The sequence below is a fragment of the Oryzias latipes genome, chromosome 6, assembly GCF_053564925.1.
Source record: "Oryzias latipes strain Hd-rR chromosome 6, Olatipes_Hd-rR_3.1".
In the NCBI taxonomy this organism is placed as follows: domain Eukaryota; kingdom Metazoa; phylum Chordata; class Actinopteri; order Beloniformes; family Adrianichthyidae; genus Oryzias; species Oryzias latipes.
This window is the reverse complement of record NC_136242.1, coordinates 34099319-34122610: the sequence shown is the minus strand read 5'-3', so window position 1 is coordinate 34122610 and position 23292 is coordinate 34099319. Positions and strand designations below refer to the sequence as shown.

General features: G+C 44.0%; 2 protein-coding genes and 1 long non-coding RNA gene across 3 annotated transcripts in view; 2 read left to right on the top strand and 1 right to left on the bottom strand.

Moving 5' to 3' along the window:
• Positions 1-2090: 2090 nt before the first annotated feature.
• Positions 2091-16005, top strand: amn1 (antagonist of mitotic exit network 1 homolog (S. cerevisiae)). The gene is made up of 4 exons (XM_020704303.3): positions 2091-2307; positions 10915-14588; positions 15420-15488; positions 15562-16005. The coding sequence occupies exons 2-4, from the start codon at positions 10958-10960 to the stop codon at positions 15681-15683; spliced, it is 3822 nt and encodes a 1273-aa protein (XP_020559962.1). The 5' UTR covers positions 2091-2307; positions 10915-10957; the 3' UTR covers positions 15684-16005.
• A 4493-nt stretch (positions 16006-20498) lies between these two features.
• etfbkmt (electron transfer flavoprotein subunit beta lysine methyltransferase) lies at positions 20499-23176 on the bottom strand. Its single transcript, XM_078949434.1, has 5 exons — positions 23025-23176; positions 22794-22943; positions 22295-22518; positions 22096-22226; positions 20499-20903 (listed from the first exon to the last, which is right to left on the bottom strand). The coding sequence occupies exons 1-5, from the start codon at positions 23094-23096 to the stop codon at positions 20554-20556; spliced, it is 927 nt and encodes a 308-aa protein (XP_078805560.1). The 5' UTR covers positions 23097-23176; the 3' UTR covers positions 20499-20553.
• LOC144992580 (uncharacterized) overlaps positions 22252-23292 on the top strand; it is a 34597-nt gene continuing 33556 nt past the window's right edge. Inside the window, exon 1 of the long non-coding RNA XR_013656649.1 lies at positions 22252-22390. This is a non-coding gene — a long non-coding RNA (uncharacterized LOC144992580). The remainder of the gene's footprint in view (positions 22391-23292) is intronic.

Sequence of the window (23292 nt, the reverse complement as noted above, 5' to 3'; positions counted from 1 at the left end):
GCTGAAAAACCTGAAATGGTTCACTGCCTTGGACGAGGCGTGAACCCCTTCAGGAAAACCTAAGCGTGAGCATCGTCAGAAAACTGTGGCTGATGCAGATCACACTTGGGGCAGGTAAAGACCAAATGAGGAAGACAAAGCCATCCGGTTAAGAGGGCAGCTGCTGAAATACCATCACAAAGCTGCAGGCAGAGATTTGAAGCTGCTGCTTTCTCTGGAGTCCCACCAACGTCAGGGTGTGGGATCCTCCTCCTTTGATGGATGCATGAATTGTGAAGCTGTCTCAAAATAAAAGGTCCTCTGTTCAAAGGTAACTTGACCTGTTAAGATGTTTTTGAATGGAATCGCTTTTGATTTCAGTAAACATGGCCTCCTAATGCAGGAAATTCAACAAATAACCATTTTTAGTTCTTTAAAATCCATCAAATGTTGTGGAATTCTGTTGTGTGTTATGGGAATTATAATAAAAAGTATATTAATGTTTTATATGTTGGTCAAGCAAACATGAGACATGTGTGTGAAATCCTGTGATTACAAGTGAAGGATGTGAGCGCTTTAGACAAAGGTCCAAAGAGGAATGTGAACCTGGAGGCTTTGAATGAGCAGGAGGTTAAGCTACGTTCACACTGCAGGCTGAAACGACCCAATTCCGAATTTTTTGCCCCTAAGCGGCCCAATTCCGATCTTTTCATGACAGTCTGAATGACACAGATCCGATCTTTTCAATTGCGACCCAGGCCCCGTGGGTTTGCCGTCCTGAATCCGAATTGTAGCCGTTCTTTTCAATTGCGACCGCCGTCTGACCGGCCAGGCGACTTGATTCCGAACCGTACGTCATCGACACGCAACAAACGTCATCATTTTGCGTTGAAGTAGGCGGGAACAAGAACGTAAACAACAACCATGGTGGACGATGCTGCTGAGACCAGTCAGTGGAAGGGAAGCAGGTCACGGATTTGATTAATATTTGGGCTGATCGCTCTTTTCAGGCCAAACTCCAGGGCTCTGATCGCAACTGGGCGGTTTTTGAAAAAAATTCCAGATATGGCAGAGCGTGGTGTTGAACCTTTCCTGCGATAACTTTTTTTTTCTTTCTCCCCTTTCCGACCGTCACCGTGCTCAGAAGCGCGGGGGACCCGAGGCGATCCTCCTCCTCCTCCCTGTTCTGATCCTTAGATTCTCCAGAACGGGTTAATAAAGAGTCCATAGCATTTAATCTGGGGGAAACCTTCTTCTATTACCGTCCTCAGTAACACACAACATGAATGCGCGCCCACACTGCCCCCCCCCCCCCCTATTCTCTATCGCGGCACGCGCTTGCACACACACACGCGGGCGCGCGGCCCCAACACATACACATTTCTATTCCACAACAGTGGGTACAGACGATCCCGACTCCATTGCCTTCTTAAAATGAGAAGATTGTAATTGTGCTGCTCCTTCGTGAAAATAAATTTAATATTACAAAAAGAGCTCCGCTTTTGACAACACTGTTGTTGACATCTGCTCCGCAAACAAGTGACGTCGTTCACCGTTGAGTATCCTTCTGGCTTCTGCGCATGCGGGTCTCGTTTGGGTCGTGTCACGGTCACACTGGAGATCACAAAAGTTCGGATTTACTTGGAAATGTGAACGGTCTAGCAAACAAATCAGATTTTTTCAAAAAATCCGAATTGAGCATTAAGCCCTGCAGTGTGAACGTATGCATTGCATCCATCATGTTTCTGAATGAGCAGGATGCATACATCATGTGTGAAAAGGGGAAGGCAGAGTTTCAGCACAGTCTGTGTGAGGAGCAGATGTGAGCAGCTGTGCTGGAATTCTCCCTTTGCAAAGGCGAACCAGAGTTTCAGGGTGTGAAGTCTTATTATTATAACCTTCAACTATAGGATCCTTCTGACTCCAAACCAGAACCAGAAGTCAATTTGGACTTCAACAGTGTAATAACGTGGAAATGTGACTTTGGAGGTTTTTAGTTCTGGGGGGGAAAAGTAATTTAATCTTTTTTTTCTTCTTCCTTTTTCCTTTCCAACTTTATTGAACAGTATACCACAGTGGCTGCAGCTGCAGCTGTGAGGCCGGACGTCCGCGGGGGGGTGGAGCTCGCCTGCAGTGGGCGGGGCTTCGTGAGGGGGACTCCCCGCGCAGGCTTAACGCTGCAGGCAGAGGCAGAGTTATCCTGATAGGAGCGACGGTCCCGCTCCCACCGGACCGGATAAGATTTGGAGCCCAAGTGGGCCGAACCGAGCCTGGATGGACTAATCGGGCGGGATTTAAACAGCGGGAATTGGACTTCAACTGCGACGCGTGAGTTTGTTTCCGACCGGTTCCGCTGCAAAACTTCATCAACGGCTGATAGCCAAACTTTCTCATGTCGATACAAGTGTGACCTCAAAATATGTCCGACCGGAAACCCGGTTTGAAAGCGTCTGACTGCAGAGATTTGGGGTAAAAAAAGATTCATTTCTGACTGGGATCAGGAAAAAATGTTCCTCTGTTCTGCAGGGAAGTTTGGGCAGTTTGTGTTGGACGCACGCGGGTGTGGTAGGCGGGGCGAGCCGACAAAAACATAGACGCGAGCCAGCTAACGTGAGCGCGCGCGCGAGAGAGAGACAGACAGGACGAGTGTTTCTGTCGGGTTAGAGGAAAAAGTGGTTCCGAAAGTCTTTAGTGCGGAAAGCAATAAACCTGGTGGTCCAGATCCACCGGTACCACTGCTGATCACCTGGATCAGGTGTGTTCAGTCAATCAGTAAGAGGAGACTCCTCTGCAGAAGGAGCTGCAGAGATTTATTTAGTGATTAGTCACTGAATACCTTTCAGACTTATTGACAATATAATACAAGAGAGTGAATGTCTCAGGGGGAATTGAAATGTGAATAAATTGCAGGAAAAGAACAAAACCAGTGTCAGAAAAAGAAGAAATGACGGCGTGTTTGGCGTCACATATGAGGGTTTCTATAATGACGTGATGAACTTCATATGGTGACGGAGAGACGGATGTTGTCCGGATTCCCGCCTAAAACACTAGTATGTAGAGCCCTGAAGTTTAACAGCAATTCAGACGCCATGATCACACTTTTATTTTTTAAACTGCGGATATGACGTCATCGATTTCATTAAGTAAAAATCGGTTTAATGTCAGTTTTAATGATTTATTTAAAAAAATATGTTTAAAAGACTTTTTTCCTCCGATCTAGTGAGCATCGATGCACACTGTTTTTTTCACAAGGAATTCTGGGAATTTCAGAATTGTAGATTCGGACGCCACTACAAAATGGCGAACGCACTACACAGTGCATTTTATAGGGGTTAGGGTTGGCCAGACATACCCTACAAATCCAAAAACTAGTGTCCTAGAAATTTCCCAGAAGTCTGCAAAAACCCAGAGTGCATCGATGCTCACTAGATCGGCAAATATAGACCACAATGCATTGCGTCTGAACATTTTTTTGACCAAAAAATGTATTTTTTAAATAAATAATATTATATTATAAATAAATTATCTTTGTGAATTCGATGACATCATATCTGCTGTTTAAAAAAAAAAGAAGACAAAAGTAGTGAGCATGACGTCTGACTCGCTTATAAAATTCAGGGCACTACCTAAAGCTGCACTATGTTTTTAGTAGTTAGGGGTTAGGGTGCGAACTAAGACTCAACCAGAGACTCGATGGACCACCGGTAGATTCTGCTCTGCAAACACGGAGCCTGAAGTGGGATAGGACTGGATCTAACTGGAAAGTTTGTCCCTCTGCTGGCTCCACCCATGTATCCGCCCACATAAACTCTCCTAACCCCCCCCACACACACACCTCACACACACAGTTGTCATGTAAAGAAATCCAGAAGGTATTAATCATTTGAAGCCGTAGAAAAATTGAGCCCTTTTGGACCCGCCTCTGGTTGTGGAACTGCAACATCGTAGTTTGCAGTGAATTTGGGGATGGGGGGGTTTGATCCGAGTGTCGACAGGCTTTGCTTATGGCGTTCCTTTATAATACAGGTACTATAAATGTGATGGGTCAATTTCCCGCTCGCATTCCAACGCATTTTCCTACAGAAGATTTCGAAATGCTGAATGCTGATCTTGTCACTCACCAGGCTCTTTGTCTCATTTTATAGTCTTTGGCATCACAGGATTTTAACTCACGACCTTCCAGTCCCAGGGCAGACACTCTACCACAAGAACACGTAACTGTTGCCGTAGTTGGACGTTTATTTTGTGTCTTTTAGTGGTTTCGTTAGGCTGCACAGGGGAGAATCAACATATAGGCTGCAGAGTCTGAAAAAAGAGGAAACAGTTCGTTTTCTAGGCAGCAGTTATGGTATAGCTGATGCAGCTGGAACTGCTATCCTATTGGGAGTCACACAAGAGCCCCTTATCTCAGAAAACCTGCCAAAAGTCTCTGGATGTCCTACTGACAGCCGTGCTGACGAGGTCAGCCTGCACCCTGATGACACGAGCATAGCCGAGCACACGGGCGCTCTGAAAAGGTAAACATGGGTACGGTACATTTTCCTCCGGTGTCCCTGCAGACGTGCCCTCTAAAAGGTCTTCTGGGCTTTGGATCTGGTTGTGTTGCAGTTGAACTGTGAGGGAGTGGCAAGTCAGTTGTGTCTCCGTTTATTACAGCCAATTATCATAAATAAAGAAAAGATTTGGAAAATGTACAGACACGATGGTGATGTGCCCCAACAGAACCAGAGCTCTATCAGTTGTGTCTAAACGCCCTGCGGTGGGTTTTGAGAGTCAGTCGCAGTGCAGCGATCTAGCAGCAGGTCTTTTTGGGCGCCGCGGCGTGATGTTTCAGTCAGCAACTCTGCTTTGGCCTTTGCCATGTTGATGATGTAATCTGCTCAAGGGAAAAGCCAAGAGGAAAAGACGTACGGAGACGATACCAAAAGAATCCTAGTTTTATTTTATTTGTCACTCCATGGACTGATGCTGGACCGTATGTCCATTATAGACCCGATCTCTCAAAAACGTCTGTGTCTTCCATGCAGTGACCGCTGTAGGAAAAAATATCTGTCGCTTTGCAGTTTTTCCACACATGCTCAAAAAAGCCTGGAGATGAAGACCAGAAAACGCGAACGGATAAAATCAAGAGTTTTATTGTCCCTAACAAAGAGCTCTAAAAACAAAGTAAAACAGATCATCTGTTCTTTCCAAATCCAAAGCCTGCAAAACGTAATGGCTGGGTAGCTCGGTTGGTAAGGTGGGAAGCTACCATGCAGGAAACCAGGGTTCGATTCCCGGAGGGGAATGAGCAATGGTACTGGGGGCTATTACCATATCAATGGTCATATCAATATCAGCAGTTAACATCACCCAGTGAGGGTCCTTAGGCAAGACCCTTAACGCTACTGCCTCCCGAGCGCAGTTTCAGCTACAGCTCACCGCTCCCCAAGGGGATGGGTCAAATGCGGAGAAAGAATTTCCCTTCGTGGGATAAAATACAGTGTATAAAAAAAAATATATAACATGGGGCTGCCTGGGAACAAAAGATATTCCTTGAGTGCAGATTTTAAACATGAGGTCAGAATCTCCTCCCCCGGAAGCATGATGGCGGCCGAATCTCCGCCTCTGGTCGCCCGGATTGGCCTACTTCCTTCAGTCCATTCTTGGAATCACAGCATCTGGTCATGAATCCCCATGTGGTCCACCATAGGCGGCAGGAACTTCCCAGCAGGCAATAGGTCCTAAAGCTTTGTTCTCCACAGGAGAGCAGGCGCCTGAAGAGGTTCCCACACATTGAATCAGTCCCAGAGATGATTAATTTATGGTCCATATCAGACCTACAGCCCAGTCTTCCAAATGGCCTTAGAAGATCAAAGTCTTTGTGATCTTGGAGCTGCAGTCATCAAACCTTCTCACATATGCAACTTAAAGAAGCTTTTTCAAAGTTAAAAGGACGGAAACATCACACACTAATAAAACTAAAGACTAACTAACTACATGTCTCTGGTGTCTCCCCAGAGAAGATGCTCTAAAAATAAATGGACCTTTGTCTATGAGCAGAACGTTATTCTGCATTCATGGAGGTGTTCCAATGTTTGTTCTTCCATGTTGGTTTTCCCAGTCGGACAGGTATTGGAATAGAATAGAATAGAATAGAATGCCTTTATTGTCACTATACACATGTGCATACAGTGAAATGAGAGCCGCTCACCGTTCAGTGCAGACATGCATGAGAAAAATAATTTCACAAAAGTAATAAAATAATTTCATAAAAATGTAATGTTTAATTTGCAAGAGTACAAAAATGTACTATTAATTTTTTTTTGCTGAGTAGGTTGTGTGTGTGTGTGTGTGTGTGTGTGCGTGTGTGTGTGTGGAGCTGTTTTATGAAATTTTTAGGTTCGAGGGAGGTAGGCACTAAGCAGAAACAAATGACTCACAGACTGCTTGCTAGAATAAATGTGTCTTCTCACAGGCTCATCTGCAGTAAACTCATCCTATACTGTAGATTTATTCACGGGACATGATATGTTTTCCCCTTATTATGAACAGCTGGTCTTACTCAATTAAGTAATCCTGTCTACAGGTGATTACAAAAGACCATAAACATGTCAGGATATTCTCTACAAAACACTCCTTTTACAGGACAGCCCTAGAATCACCGTAAACATGTTCTTCCATGTAGAACAGGATGAAAGTTTACATAAGCATTCCTTTTGGGGGTCAGCCACAGAACATCCTTCAGTATCCATCTCAGGAGCTGTCAGGGACAGTGCATGTTTGAGTTCAGGATGGTTATGGCTTTGGGGAAAAACTGTTTTTAAGGGGGTTTGTCCTTCATCTGATGCACCTGTAGCGTCTACCTGAGGGCAGCAGGTCAAACAGTCTACATCCAGGGTGGAAACTGTCTTTTATGATCTTCCCAGCTCTGCTAAGACAGCAAGAGGAGTAGATGTCCAACAGGGAGGGGAGGGGGGAGCCGATGATCCTCTGAGCTGCTTTGTCTACCCTCTGCAGTCTCTCCCTGTCCGCCATGGTGCAGCTGCCGTACCACACTGTAATGCAGTACGTCAGAAGGCTTTCAATGGACGTACGGTAGGAGGTTGTCAGCAGGCTGGGGTCCAGATTGTTCTTCCTGAGGACCCACACAAAGTGGAGTCTCTGCTGGGCCTTCTTGATGACCTCTGTGATGTTTTCTGTCCAGGAGATGTCGTTGGAGAATACCACTCCCAGAAACCAGAAGGTGTGGACCCTCTCCACACGCTCTCCATTGATGTAGAGGGGAGCTGGGTCGGTGCTGTGCCTTCTGAAGTCCACCATGATTTCCTTGCTTTTCTGGGTGTTCAGAGCTAAGTTGTCTGAACACCAAGCTGCCAGCTTCAGGACCCCCTCCCTGTAGGCCGCCTCTTCTCCCTTTGAGATGAGTCCGACGACTGTGGTGTCATCAGCAAACTTCACGATGAGGTTGCTGTGGTGCTGCAGACTGCAGTCATGGGTGTAGAGGCAGTACAGGAGGGGGCTCAGCACACAGCCCTGTGGGGCGCCAGTGCTCAGTGTGTGTGTGGGGGAGAGGTGGGGGCCTCTGAAGTGAGGAAGTCCTTTATCCAGGCACATGTGAGGGGGGGCAGGCCTATAGTGTCCAGTTTCCCGATCAGTATGTCCGGGATGATTGTGTTGAAGGCAGAGCTATAGCCCCCACAGAGCCTCCGGACGTAGCTCTGCTGCTCCTCCAGGTGGCTCAGCAGCATGCAGGGCTAAGGCCATGGCATCCTCTGTAGACCGGTTTGTGCGGTATGCAAACTGGTGGGGGTCGAGGTCTTGGGGGAGGTGGTCATTGATGTGCCGGAGGACCAGTATCTCAAAGCACTTCATGACTGTTCCGGTCGTTCCAACACTGCATGAATGCAGCCTTTTTCAACGTTTTATCTGGAGGGACAACAACCCATCACTGCAATTGGCTCTAAAATGGGAACAAAATCCACAAATTGTAAAATAAAAACTCTAAAATGTTCTGTTAGTTTTCAATCCAAAGTAAAACACTATTCCATCCAGATTCCATTTGAATTCTTTCTCTAATGAGGTGAATTACCAAAACACTCCATGCATCTGCTCCTGGTCCGGCCTTTTTGTCAAAGTTTAGAAGCCTTTGTGGCTCACGAGCCCAAAAGTTTACCCACCCCTGCCTAAGAGTGAACCATCACGGTTGTTATGGGTGGAGCAGAGGAAGTCCCAAGAGTAGAAATGTGTTGCCAGTGTCTGAATAGGGGCTGCCAGAACATGTCTGGTGACGATCAAGGGCTTCCATCTTTGCCTGGGTTCTTCTGTTTGTGAGATGCTGAGATCTTTGCTTGTACTCTTAAATAAACAGACCCCTTGGAGCAGAAGTCACATTCTGGGTCAATTATTGTCACATTCTGGGTCAATTATTACACAGACCGTGCATTTACCTCACCACAGCCGAACACCAGATTTGACATTTTTAGAATTGATCTATTCCAAAGTAACCACAGCTTCGAAGTTGTAAATCGACATTTTAGCATTAAATGATAGGATTTGTTGTTTGTGTAAAATACATTTTTATATTCATTGTTGTTTAAATGTTGTAGTTTACATTTGACCTTTTTACCTCTTTAGTAACAGTTCACCTGTGTTTTATCACCCCCCCCTTTACCCCCAACTAGGATGAGGGGGTTAACAACACACTGTCCTTAGCAGATAAGGAAAGAATGCTGTTTGAAAACATTCCCACAAAAATCATTATACGACATCCCTAATGAACTTTTCACCTTATGTCTCTCTGTTTGTCAGTTGTAACCTCCTTCCTAGATTCTTTTTGAGAAAGGAGGGTGATGGAGACTTCCGTCACACTCGTGTTTTCTTCCTTGTGCACAAGAATCTTCCTTGTTGTTGTGGTTTCTTACTGTGCGTTTCTTTATTGCCTAGATCAATTTATCTAACAGTTTGTTAGTTTGAAGCAGGTGAACCTGTTGGGTTTTTGACTATTTCTTAACAAAGAGAAGAGCGAGCATCTCTGTTAGTTCTGCAGAAGGAGAAGCCGTGTGTCACGGCACACAGGGGTTGATTACATGAAAGTGGGTCATTCAATCAGGAACAGAACAGGAACATCAGATCTCGTATAATCAGCACTTTGTACATCAGTGTTTTCTCATTGAAAGACAGAACTGAGACACAATCAATATTAGGGGGATAACAGCGTGTGAGCAAATGATAACTACTAGGGGTGTAGGAAAAAATCAATTTGATAGTTTATTTGGAGATGTTATTGGTTAAGGCACAATCATTCCATACATTTTTCTTATACAATGTTAAGCACTGCAACTATATCCACGTATAAGTTGCTTTTACCCAAGCAAATTCATAGTGCTTTTATTTTGGTAACTTAAGATATATAAAGGGAACAGTCAACTTTGTCTTCCACAACAAAATATATTTCAGTGACCATTAAATAAAACAAATGTTACCATTTTATTACAGTGAAAGGCATATTAATATTCAGTTAGTTTTCAGGTAGACTCTTGCCGATACAAACCCCAAATAACTACACAAAGTCCATGGAAACCAACTGCAGGATTTAAGCGTAAGCACTAGACTTTCTTTACATGGTTACACATCTTTAGTTTGGGACAGCTCAAGAGGCGATTGTATATACTATCTGTGTGTGTGAGGCCATTGTTGGGGCTGCTCTGTACCTGATATCAGTGTTTCAATATGTGATGCTGAGACCTAGAAGACTAAACCCTGAATCTACTAAACACAAACATTTTGGCGCTGATTTCTCCTGGTCGTAAATGCAAAAAACACTTGTTCAAAGAGAGAAATGGTACTTTGCAGTGTGGATCTGTAAGATTTCCTGTGTTAGAGGTTTGCATGCACATAGATGTTGTTCTCCATTCTGAGTCTTGGGTGTCTGAGTCTGATTCAGGGAACTTTTAAGCTGCCTCGATCTTTTAACTACCCAACCAAGACAAAATCCATTTAAAATAAGATTTCTCTGCCGGTCCTATACTGTCAATGTTTTCAGTAATATGTTTTCTAAATGTACTCTTTATCCTGCGTCCGTCCCCCTCTAGATGTTGGTAGAATTCCTTGTATTTTTCCAGTCCATATTTGGAGTGTGCATCCTCTGTTCTCCTTCCAGTCAAATGTTTTCCCATCTGTCCATGATAAATCTGCAATGGTCGTAGCAGATGCAGATTGCAGATGCTGCGAGCAAAGGTTAATAACTTCCTCCTTCGTGGGAATGACTGCATGGCTTTGCACGGACGGGTTAGGGTCTAAAGAAATGTCAAAGCAGTGAACTTTTGTCACAGGTCACGAGTAAATGGAAGAGTGGGTGTAGTACACACTGAAAGCGGGACTAATGGGAAGCCAGCCCAGACAAACAAATAAAAACAGGTATTCATGTAAGTTTGGACATTTACACTTCAATGCAATAAAAGATTAAAACAGCAAGCATACATCCCTCTTCAGTACTTGCATACATTACATACATTACATAAATTATTTTTCGTTAAAAACGGTCTATTTGACATGCAGTGCAACGGGTTGTCATGGTAACGGCTACCAAGCTTGCACAGATACATAAATGCATATGCTAACATCATGTTATGTGATCCAAAGCATCATTTCAAAGGGAAAGTTCATCTATTACTGCTCGTTTTTGTCCAGACGATGACGCAAAAGTTAGTTTCTTTTGTCTACCTATGATCCAAGTTACTATTGCTCCGGTTACCAACTGGCGTTTAGGCCAGCGAAATGATGGAGAACGTTTTGGGTATGTCATCAAAACTGCTTTTCGGTGCGCATCATCACTGTATTTTATCACTCTTCAATATACAATCAGTGCCCAGCCAGAATGAAATATTTACGCAAACCACGGTGTAAAATACTAGAGATTATACAATTACCATTTAATTTATTTCTGTGTTGCAGGAATATTGTTGGATCCACACTTGGAGCCTAACGGAGGACAACCATGCAGTATTGTACCCTACAACAAATTCCGGTCTGGACTTCCTCCCAGGTCCAGCAGGGTGGTTCCCAGCTTATGCAAGATGTCTCACAAACCCAGCAGACCTGGAACACAAATGTCATTAATGAGTACAACGGCCCCAACTCCAGAGTCCAGCCGCTCCAAAGTTTTAGCGTGGTGCACAGTCAAGCCCATCTTTGCAGACAGACGACAAATCAGAACAGTGCTGGAGTCACTCCTTCAGTCCAATATGCTAAAAAAAAAGACGCATCTCCCTTATTGGTTTCTTTGTTACGTGAAAAACCTTTGCAAAATGACAATCAGACTTTAGCCAGTCAGAGCCCTTCCAGCACAATCAGCAAAAACACAACCCCCTCGCAGCACGTATCAGTCGAGTGGCAGCAATACAACGCTTCTTCGTACTCCCAACACAGTGGTCCTCAGCAAGGTTGCTACCAGAGTTCAAACAGCGGCGTGGCGGGACCCACGTCTGCCTTAGACTCTCTTCATCCCAAAACATCCTCGACAGAAAGCTCATTCTACCAACAGAGTGATTATGGGCAGAATTCCAGCCCAAACAGCACACAGGGATACTCTACAAGGTACCCAGCAAATGTTGGGATACTAACACATCAGTCTGCAGCAAACAGCTGCATGACCATCTCACCAGTTTATACACAACTCTTGTATCTTCCCAACAGAAATCTCCAAACAAATCTGCATAGTGGTCAATTAAGTGCCATGCAAGACAATTCGGAAACTGTCTCCAGCAACCTCAATTATTATCGTCCTCCCCCTCCTCCTTATAGATTCAACCATTTGTCCAATCAGATAGTACAGTCTCCAGCTACAGTTTTGAATAAAAACTGTAATGGGAATGTGGCCCAACTCCCACCTCTCCAGCCTAAAATGCCTCAAAGTGTCAGTCCTGGCACTGTGTTGTTTCTGCCCCCACAACCATCTTTTCCAAATAAAGCCAGCGTTGGATCAGCAATAGCCGGGAGTGGAGGGGGTCAGTTGGTCCATGGTTCACCTCCCAATAATAATATAGTCCCAGAAAGAAACCCAGTTACATCTTTAAGTAAGGGATCTCAAGCGGTTCAGACACTGGTTAGTAGGTCATCACAAACAAATTCAAAAAACGAGGTCATAACACAGATTAAGCGCTGGCTTGAAGAATTACCTGCAACACTTTCACAAAAGCTGCCCTCAAGAGCAGTTGCTGTTGTCCAACCATTATCACAGGAGAAAGCGAACATCTCCACAAACACTACAAGCAGGGACCCTTTGATCAACCCACAGAAAGGATGTGTTTTACCCACTGGGGTTGAAAACGGTACCAAAACCCTTGATGTTGGTTCTGACATAGAACATCCAACCACAAAACGGTCCAACAAAGTGGTGCCAAACACAAATACTGGAAGAGTAAATTCAGGATCGAAACGACGACAATCGGTGCAAGAATCAGAAGTGAGGAACAGAAAAAGTCCTCAGTGTTTATCCAAAGAACACCTGGGGAGAAAAAAGGCAAAGGCATCGCCTTCACTAGCGCCTGGTGCTGGTCTTTCTTCTCTCCCAACAACCACTTGGACCGCCGCAGCCTTAAAGGATTTCATACAAGAAACAGAGAAGTCGCAGGTGATACCGGCAGATTCCCCGAGTGGTCTACAAGTCAAACTTCAACATATGTATGAGGAGATCGTCCACCAAAATGTCAATAATGGCAGTTGGAAAAAAAATTTTCTTCCAGATGTTAAACATTTCTGTGATCAGCACGTCACTCCGGACACTGTGGTGCTGTCACAAGTAAAGGATGGGTTTAAAGAGCAGCTTAAACATTATCACGTCCTTGGTGATGGGATGTATTCGGAACAGCCTTACAAATCGCTCTGGCTAAATGTCAACGAGAAGCTTGATGACATAGACAAGGAATTTGGCTTTCCTTGGCCTTTGAGGCGTCATTTTTACGTGGATGAGAGCGACAGCCAGAAAGATGAGAAAAATCAGTACAACCTTTGCAAACCAACTATAAATGAAGTTCCAGAAAGAGTCCTGTCAGTCTCTGAAGTTGGGAAAGACCAAACATCTAATGTCCAGTCCCCTGTGACTCCAACAGCACCAGATTCAGCGGAAGAAGATTCCACTGACCCAAATTACTTATTTAAAATTGAAGTTTTGACTCCAGAAGAAGCAAAGGCTTTTTATGAGGAAGTTCAAAAAGACAATCACAGTACAGGTGGTCAGAAAGAGATTGCTGAGATTGACCAGAAGAAGACCAACCCTCCCACAGAAGCCACATCTACAGGATCAGATGCAGAAAACCTGTCAGTTGATCCAATTGACCTGATTTGCTGCCTTGGAACGTTTATGGAAAGGAATTTGGCATTAAACACTCCGACTGTGAAATGTCTATGCAAGGAAAAACAGGAAGAGTGTAAAAGTACAGATGAAGAAAGTACAGACAAGGGCCCCGATTCTGACCCAGAGATACAGGAAATTGTTGTGGAAGATGATTGTGAAAGAAGTGATGAAGACCTTCCCACTCAGTTGTGCCAAATTATTGTTCTGACAGACGATGACACTCTTGACTCTCCCATTATTGAAGAGCCAATCACCGAGCCCAGCATGACGGTTGACCATCCGTCAGACGTTGATATGACAAGCGGCCCAGAAGACAATGAACCCTCTGACTCTTTCGAGGAGATCCCTAACTTGGTCATTGGATTATCTGAACCTCAAGAAGAATTTTCAACAGAGGAGACCACTTCCTCGCAAATCTCACCGTCAAACTCTTCTGACGATTGTACCAAACATGCGGAACCTCTGAAGCTCAGTAGTCCTGCGGCCTCAGTTCCCCTCCAAACACCAGAAGAGGAGGACAAAGATGAACAAACGTCTTCTAAATCTGATGATGAGACACGTGTAGAAATTAAGAATCCGGCTGACATTAGTCTTAAAACAAACTCCAAGAAATTAATTGGATCCCGTTATAGAAATGTAACATCTGAAATGAAACAAAGAAGCCTCTGTACCCTTTTACCACCCTTAAAGGAAGTTCAAGATTCAACCTCAGAAAATAAATCTGTGAAACTAGTATTATTTGGCTCTACTAACCAGGAGAAATGTGGTTCACCTGCATTTAAAATGAGCCATCTTTCCTCACCAACACTGGGGTCTGCTGGAGCACAGCAACCTCCACAAGTTGTTTCTGTAAATGTTAAATCTTCCAGGAAGAACCCTGAGGAAGCAGCCTACAGCAGGAAACCCTCAGTCAAGCAATTAATTTATGAAAAATGGAGTAAAAGCTTTCCAAGTTGTTACAGAAACAAAACAAAGAAGAAGAAGAAGAAGAAACAGCAGAATTGCTCTGAAATGACAGACTCTGATGGAAAGAAAATGGTCTCTCTGAGACGGAAAAGGACAAAATCCCTCCCCAGCGCCGTTGGGGTTAAAGAGGCTAAGAGGAGAAAATACAGCGTCTCTCTTGAACAAACTGCTCCTATGGATCAAAGGAACACAGATCATGAAGTGCCACTCCAGGACAACATCATCTTGAAGTTCAGCATGTTGCCCAGTACCTTCAGCTTCAAGGAAGGGGTCAACGTCGGGACGGAAAGCAGCAATGGAGTTTCAGGTGAACCATCGAAAACATAGTTGGATTTTAAAGATGATTTTTGGGAGAAGAATGAAGCAATCACACAAATCCTGGAAGATTAAATAATTAAAATGCACTTCAAAAAGGAAATCAGTTAAATCTTTGTCATTCTCAACAGAAGAATGTTTGTAACTTGTATTCAATGAGTCTCCATGTTCCTGTGCTTCAGTTACCAGGTCACAGGTACCTTTTGAGTAATCCGATTATCTAATAGCGCTGGACAGTGGTGCAGTGGTTGGCACTCTTGTCTCACAGCGAGAAGGCAGTGGTTTGAATCCCGGCTGGGTTCTTTCTGTGTGAAGTTTGCATGTTCGCCTTGGGCAGCTGTGGGTTTTTTCTCTGGGAACTCCAGCTTCCTCCCACTCCCTAAAACCTGCGTGGTAACTTTTAAAGAATTGTCTCTAGGTGTGAATATGAGTGCGTGCTATGACTTGTCTAGTCCTCCCGGGACAGTAGTTGAGATAGGCTCCAGCTACACCATCAACCCGAAAGAAGATGGATGGACAGATAGATGATTTCTCAACTGTCACATAAACCAGAGACCAGGTTTTTGGATGAAAAACTATGAAAATGTAGAAACCAGGTTAATGTTATACATTTAGACTTGAGTTCTTCAACAACCGCACATCAAGTGCAAGTGGCAGTAAAAGAGCCGTGGGTGGTCCAGGTCCACTGCATTTCTGAGTAAAGGATCTTCATGGACACAAAATCAAGGGAAAATGTTATATTGTGTTTTATTGAAATAGTTGGGTTAAACTTAAAAAAAAAAAAAAGACATCCATTCAAACTCGTGTTTTCTTTACTTCACAGGTCAGACAGAAACTGTGATTAACAACCGGAGCCCAGGAGATGTAGTCAAAACCATCAAGTCCAACAAAGGTAAGCAAACCTTTTTTTCTCTTAAACTCATCCTTGGATAACAGTCACAGTGGTGCTTTTTCTTTCTTTGTAGACCGCTGGTGTCATCCTCCCGATCAGCATTCTGAGCCTCTGAAGATTCTCAAGAACTCCAACCTCTTTGAAGAGTATCAGAAGAAATATCAGGAGAAGAACCAGACTTTGACCAACAAATAAATCCTAAGACGACCTTCATTTTGCAGAACTGTGTTTTCTTCATTTGAATGTCATTCGTCAAATCTTTGGGCTATACTTGACAAGTTTTTACCTCTGTAAAAGTTTCACTCACTTTTTGAGCGTCTTACTCAAACTTTGTTACAGTATTAACCAAACATGCATGTTATACTTACACTAACAAAATACCATGAAGTATTTCTGTTTATTGTTGTTTTGATACAAAGAATATCTATTTTTTTATGTCCTTTTTTTATTTTTTAGGTTGACAAAGACATTCTTGCTCCTTTTGATGTACATCATAAAAAACATCTTTACAAACAGAGTTCTTTGTTGTTTTGGTCTCTATACATCGCATAAGGAGAAAGGAGTTGAGTGCTGCCTGTGGTTATGAGGACTTTTGGGGTCTTGATAACAATAGATCTGCTGTGAAGCCCTGCAGAGATCTGGAGACAATGTCACTAATGTGTGGAGGATGGCCCCCGTAGACCTTCCAATCCAGTTCATTTTTAAAGCAATCATTTATTTTTACTTGTACCATGGTCCAGGTAAATACTCTATTCTGATTGGCTAAAGGGTGTGAATTTAAAAGTAAGAATGCAGACCTAAGAATAAGATGTTCTATATCTCTGTGCTGGCTTCTTTACAACAAACCTTAGCTTCATTGTCTGGACAAAAACGAGTGTTCAGAGGTGAACTGACGCTTTGTCTGACTTTTGTCACATTGCCTGGGGGGGGGGGGGGGGGGGGTATGTTGGCCTTCAATGAAGCCTGTGACACGACACGGTTAAAAAAAATAATGAATCTGTTCCCACTGCCGCCGGAGTGAAATTGTTTCCATAATCTCACTTATCTCAACTCTGGGTGTCTGACAGACGCAAAAGTCTATTCAAGGTCGTGGGAATTGGACAGAAGATCAAAGGAAACATCAGCGTCCAGTTTAGAAAGAAGAGGAGGAAACACACTCCAAGGATGAAGGAATACAGGCGGGGTCCAAAATGAAAACTCGCTAGGTGCCAAATATGACCAGAGTTACTGTTGGAGGAGTAAAACTTTCACTAGGGAGGTTGTATAGTAAATCTTTCAGGAGTGCTTCTACTTCCAGCAGCAGCCGTCCTTATCTGCCAATGGCAGAGTTTGCTAACAAGACCCCCCCCCCCCCCCTCCATCCTAGTCTGGGAAAGATCGGATAATAAAACAGAAAAATGTCTCTTTAGATCTTCTGTAAGCCACAACCTGAGTTTACACTGAACACATTTATACAATGATTCAAAAAAAGACGAGTATTTCACAAAAGACCACTAGGAAGACTACTAGGATCCTGTCACTTCTCTAAGGCGTTTCAACAGATTCCTTCCAGAGCCATAAAGGATCTTTCCTCCCCCATGCACAGATCAAAGCAGTGCCAATCATTGTAACTCTGGTCCTCCCCAGCCCAGTGGATTGTCTCAACACAACAGAAACTCTCTTTTGAGCCCATGTTGTCTCATCAAGGCTTTTCCCGCAAAGGTGCAGATCACCAGGATGTGTGAGAAGATTCCAGACCTCACCGTAAATCAATTAGAGTCAGCAAGAGGCAATCAAAGTGACTGATCCTTAAATATTGGCCTGAGCTAAATGCATTTCAAAGAACCGCTCCACCTCCTTTCATCCTGCTACAAGGTCAAAGGTCAGAATGTCCAAACTTTTTACAAAAAGACCCTCACACTACAAAATAGTGTGAGGGTCAACCAGTTGGCCTGCATCCTTTAAACCTTTAAGGATCGGAAATAGTAAAAAGGAGAGGTCTGTCTGGGAAAAACCTTTTTTGTCAACATAAAATCTGGGTACCTGTGAAACGTTTTGCATTTTTCACAATTAAATGCTGAAGCTAAGGCTTCTTCAACAATTCTGGTACATCACCTGTCCTTCCTGGGGGAAGAGTTTTGTCTTACCGAGAAGGAGGGTCTAAGGTCAGGGATGCCCATTTACTTTAGTCTGTTTAGTTTGGTTTAGCAATCAGCTACTGTATTTTAAATCTGTTTTTTGTGCAATTAGTGAAGCCCGTGGAGACGACTGTGTTTTAATATTGGGCTAAACAAAACTCAGTTGAATTGAATACTGACTGTGAACATCAAATAAAAATCATGTGAACAGGAAAATGACACAGTCATTTTATTCAGAAGTATTGTGGTTTTAATCACAGAAACAAATCTGATCTTCTCATTTGGCCCTTAAGGCTCTGAAGGTCAAGCCGCCTCAGGTTGTTGCGCAACAGCTTATAACGTAGTTTAACAGATCACAATCAAGAAATCATAGAAATCTTAGGAAGTGCATTGGACCGCACATTACTGATTTTAAGACAAGAAACCGTGGGCCAGTAGAAATTTGAACAAAATTTGGCCCCCAGGCCGGACTTTGGATATGCATGCTCTAAAGGGGGTGGGGGGTCACAGCTGCCTTAGCCGTATGCGATGCTGTCTCTGCAGTTGAACTCTGTGGTTTAGGGTGCGCTTCCTGTTTTGCAAAGATAGCTCGCTGTTGCTGGGCATCTACTTCTGCTTCCTGGAAGACAAGTCCTGCACAAGCATTTCTGCACACATTTGTATTTTAGCTCAACAACTTAGCTCTGAACACCCAGAAAACCAAGGAAATCATGGTGGACTTCAGGAGGCCAGCACCGACCCAGCTCCCCTCTACATCAATGGAGAGCGTGTGGAGAGGGTCCACACCTTCTGGTTTCTGGGAGTCGTATTCTTTAACATCTTCTGGACAGAAAACATCACAGAGGTCATCAAGAAGGCCCAGCAGAGACTCCACTTTCTGCGGGTCCTCAGGAAGAACAATCTGGACCCCAGCCTGATGACAACCTCCTACCGTACGTCCATTGAAAGCCTTCTGACGTACTGCATTACAGTGTGGTATGGCAGCTGCACCATGGCGGACAGGGAGAGGCTGCAGAGGGTAGACAAAGCTGTTTGACCTGCTGCCCTCAGGAAGGTGCTACAGGTGCATCAAATCAAGGACAAACCGCCTTAAGCCATAACCATCCTGAACTCACACATGCACTGACACTGACAGCTCCACGCCCATCTCTCTCTCTCCCACTATGCGCATCTCATCATGTCAACACCATCTCATCATGTGCAATATATTAAGTGCAATATATCTCTGCCATCATGGGCATAGCTGTTTTTTTTGTTTTAACTCTGCAGAAATTTCTATTGGACATTTTCTACTTTGTAAATTGTGCTCTTCATTTTTGTGAAATTATTTTATTATTCTATTATTTTTGTGAGATTACTTTTCTCATGCATGTTTGCACTGAATAGTGAGCGGCTTTCATTTCACTGTATGCGCGTGTGATGCGACTTGTACATGTGTATAGTGACAAGAAAGGATTCTATTCTATTCTATTCTGTTCTATATTTTCTATTCTTTTCTATTCTATTTTAGCATCCATGGTCACACAGTAGATCAGAATAAATATGACACAACTTCTGTACAATTGTTCCAACTGTTTCAATCCACTGTAGAATCAGAAGGAGAGCTCTTTGTAACGTGTATTGGAGAGTATAACCTCAAACTATTGATCATGTATGTCTTACCTTGATGTCTGTCGGAGAAAGACTCCTGAGAAAATCCAGTTTTGAAGCCGACTCGATGACTCCAAAATGACGTTTATCAAGGGTTTGTCAAAGAGGAAATGCCAGGATTTATGTTTTCCCCTCTCGATCTAATCAAACATGAACAAAGAGCTGCTGCAGTCACACTTTCTTGACCACCTTCACCATTTGTTAATCTCACACTCCACACTTCACTAAATTAAACCACCAAATCTTCCTTGTCATTTAAACGTAGGAAGAACTTTTTATCCTTTGGCTCTGATCTTGGACTCCAAAAAGCCTGCCTGCTTTTAGAGATGCACTAAAAGAAGCTTTGGCTATTTTCTCAAAGTTTTCCTCTAACAGAAGATCACTAGTCTAAACTCTACATGGAAACCTAACGGAGCTAAGTTAAGAAAATGATTGAAGTTATCTTTAATGATTGATCTTTTTTTAGTCTTTTAAACCTGAAACTACATAACGCAGGACGTCCACCATAGCATCTGCTGCATCACCGTGTGACCTCTGTGCTGCACCTCCAACAAAAACAAACAAAAGACGCGCGATTCGTCCTGGTGGAGCTACTTCTGTCATTCTCTAAAGAACATGAAAAATGACTGAATACTGTTTTAGAAGAGACGATCTTCCTGTGGCGCTGAGGACGCTTCCCTCTGCCTTTTAAGGCTCAGCGCATTCTGCCGTTACCCTGGTAACAGCGTCTTCTGTGTTTGTCAGATTTCCAACTCAAAGTTATCTAGAACTGAGGGTTTAAGATGATGGCTGTTGCTGTGATCTGAATGTTCTCCACTTGAACTCTTGTCTGCAAAAGGTGTTGCAAGAGATGTGCAAATTCAAGGGTTGTAGGATTTCTCAGGTTTTTGGTCTTGGACGAAGCCAACCACTTAAAAATTCCAGCGAGCCACTCGACACGTAGAGCTGATGTCACAAGACCTGCTTTGTCCTTACATATGCAATTGCAGCATGTCCCTTCAAAGTTCAAAGAACGTTAAAGTGCACACTTCAGCACAAGACTAAGATTCAATGTAATAAAAAGTAAGACTGAAAACTGAGGACAAAAAATATAAATTCCTTCAGTTCATATTGGATAGACAGGGTTACACTAAGAATTTAGAAAGAGGCCTTTTTAATCCAAAGATGATAACTGAGCCAAACCCGACACGCCACAAGTGTGTTAAAATTCAAATGAGAGATGACATGAAGAGGAGGACCGGTGTGATATCTAGCACTTTGATTTATTCATGTTTTTGAGGTCAAATCCACTTCTGTTCTCAGAGTTCAGGATGATATCTCCACACGCTGCTGCAGCTCAGACCATAGTTTTCTTCTCTGACGCTCTCGGGCAGCTCAAACTGCGCCAAACGCCGCAGGACATTCGTGGAGGAGAAATCCTCAAACTGAGTTCGCCCGGGATCCCCGATCAGGACTTTGGTCCCCTGACTTTTAATGCAGCGGTCCAGCCAGCTGTGAAGGCTGGCGGCGAGGGCGTCGTCGTAGAACATGTCCCCGAGGAGGATAACCTGGAAGTCTTCAGGTTCTGATCCGATCAGGTTGTCCGTCACGCAAACAGGCGGCTCCACGCCATTCAGCTCGCAGTTCATGCGGACTGCAACACCTGCAACTGCATGAGAAGCATTTCACAGGGATGCACTGCAATTTTTACTGCAATCAAACTAAACATTTGCTTATTTAACCCTATAAAGGAACCTAAACTGACATTTGCAGAAATGTAAAGTGAGGATTCATGGGTTCCAAGCATTGACCGTATGTGTGAACTGGAGTGAGTGACATCACCCATAGAAAGGCTCCACTTCCAGCTCAACCTAATAAAGTTATATATATCTATAGATATATCTATAGATATTGTTGGAAAATATCTTTCGCTCTGAGATTTTTCCATGCGTGTTCTGATAGTCGGGAGAGATAGAAGACCAGGATTCAGCCGGATAAAGTCACAGAAGGTTTATTCCCTAACAAAAGTTCTAAGACAGAATTAAAACAGATCTGGGTCCTCATTTTAGAAGGCCTACAAAACGCAAGAAGTTACAGGCGTTTTACATGAAAGGCCACAAGACAGAAGACAATAAAATTGTACTCTGCTGAAACTTTTAAAGATGAATTCTGGGCGTTTTCCTCCGTCGAATCTCCGCCCCGGAACACTCGCATTGGCTGATCGATGATCCGTCTCCTCCTTCAGGCAATCGTAGAGGGTCATTCTCCGTGACCAGTTCCTCTCCTCAGGGAATGACTTCAAAGGGACACCTAGTGTTGCAGTAAACTCCGTCCCTTCCTGTCCACCACAAATCAGATTGACAGCAGGAAATCCATGGAGGTTCTGGGTCAAAGTTCAGTCTTTTGTTCTTCCTGAGAACTGGACATCCAGAGAGGTTCTCACATATATAATCTGTTCCTCATGTGGTTTAGATTAGAGTGCTGGCTCCATTTCTGCTGGCCAGTGCCCCGAGAGGTCAGCATCCCCCTTCTCTGTAGGGGAATGACTGACAGTTGCTGTCCGTAAACCATCCTAAGGAATGTGAGGTCAGTGAAGTCAGGATGCACAAAGTTCTGTTAAAGCACACACTTAATCTATGAAACTAAAACTTCAAGTAATAACAGAAAACGTAATAAAAATAAGACTACCAATACAAATTCCTTCAATATATACCTATATCTATAGATATATCTATATATATCGTTTTCCTTCTGCAAATGGTACACGTGCCCCCCCTTAGACATTCATTCGGTTGTTGTATTATGTTGTTTGTCAATAAAGTTTAGAGAAAAACAAAAGTATGGCGCTAATTGTCTCCTACCGGGATCCGTATCGTTCGCTACCACCCGGGAGGCTCCGCAGAACCGAGCGGCGATGGCTGCAGCCCCGCAGCCGCTGCCCACATCCAGCACCGCCTTACCCCGACACTCTGCGGGGGAGTCCAGGAGGAATCTGCGGGGAGAGGCGGGGTTAGGGAACTGCAGCAGCACCCGCACTCCCACCAGGGTTCCTAGACCGACCTGCAGAGCGCCTGTCCCCCCGGCCAGTACAGCGCCCAGTACGGATCCCCGAACGGCCACAGGTCCGGACTCTCCCTCCAGAATCTGCAGCTCGGGGTAAATAATCGGAGTTTGATCTCCGGAGTCAGACTCTGGTCTCCACAAACCTGCGTGTTTTCTCTGATGAATCTGCGGATGTGCTCATCGAAGCGCGCGGATTCACACACGGGCGCGCGCGCCTGCTTCTGCAGGTTGAAAACGATCTTCATAAACTGAGGACACTTCCGGAGAGGTAATAACTGCGGGAGCATACTCAAGTGTTTTGAGCCAAAACATAAAACTGTATTGACACAGAAAAACAAACTACTCAAGACGGTAGTTTGGGTTGCCAGATCAATCCGACATTTTCCAGCCAGAACAGCATGAATACAAACACGTCTATATAGTCATGCCAATTATTTAATAACATAATCCTATTTATTTTTATTATTAAATAAAAATGAAAAAAACTTGTATTTACTTGCCAGTGCAGACTATCTAAAAGAGGCAACGTTTGGGGGAATTGTACCCAATTTGGCAACCCTCCTGGTTCCCTTTTCTTCTTTGTCGAAGTTGTGGTTTGCAGAGCAGCTTGATGGAGCATTATCGCCCCCTTCTGGATCGGAGTACACTGCAGAAATGAAACAAAAACACGTTTTACAAATAAATATTTGAGTTTCACTCTTACCAGTGTTTTACAGTTGTTTCTCACCCAGCATGTCGTGTTAAATGCTAAGCATAAATGAGGGGCCATTGGAGGCTCTTTGGAACTGCTTTGCCGCATCTTCAGACAGGCTGCCACCTATAAAAACTCCCCTGACCTGCAGAGACCATCACTGCTTACATGAGGAAGAGCACAGATGATGTCACAGTCACCAGAACAACCTCAGTCCTAGCCAATCAGAAGCCTTGGCTGACAGGAGGGGCCCACAGGTTGTCCCTCTGTCCTTCAGCACACGTCCACACTGACTTTTGGCTGC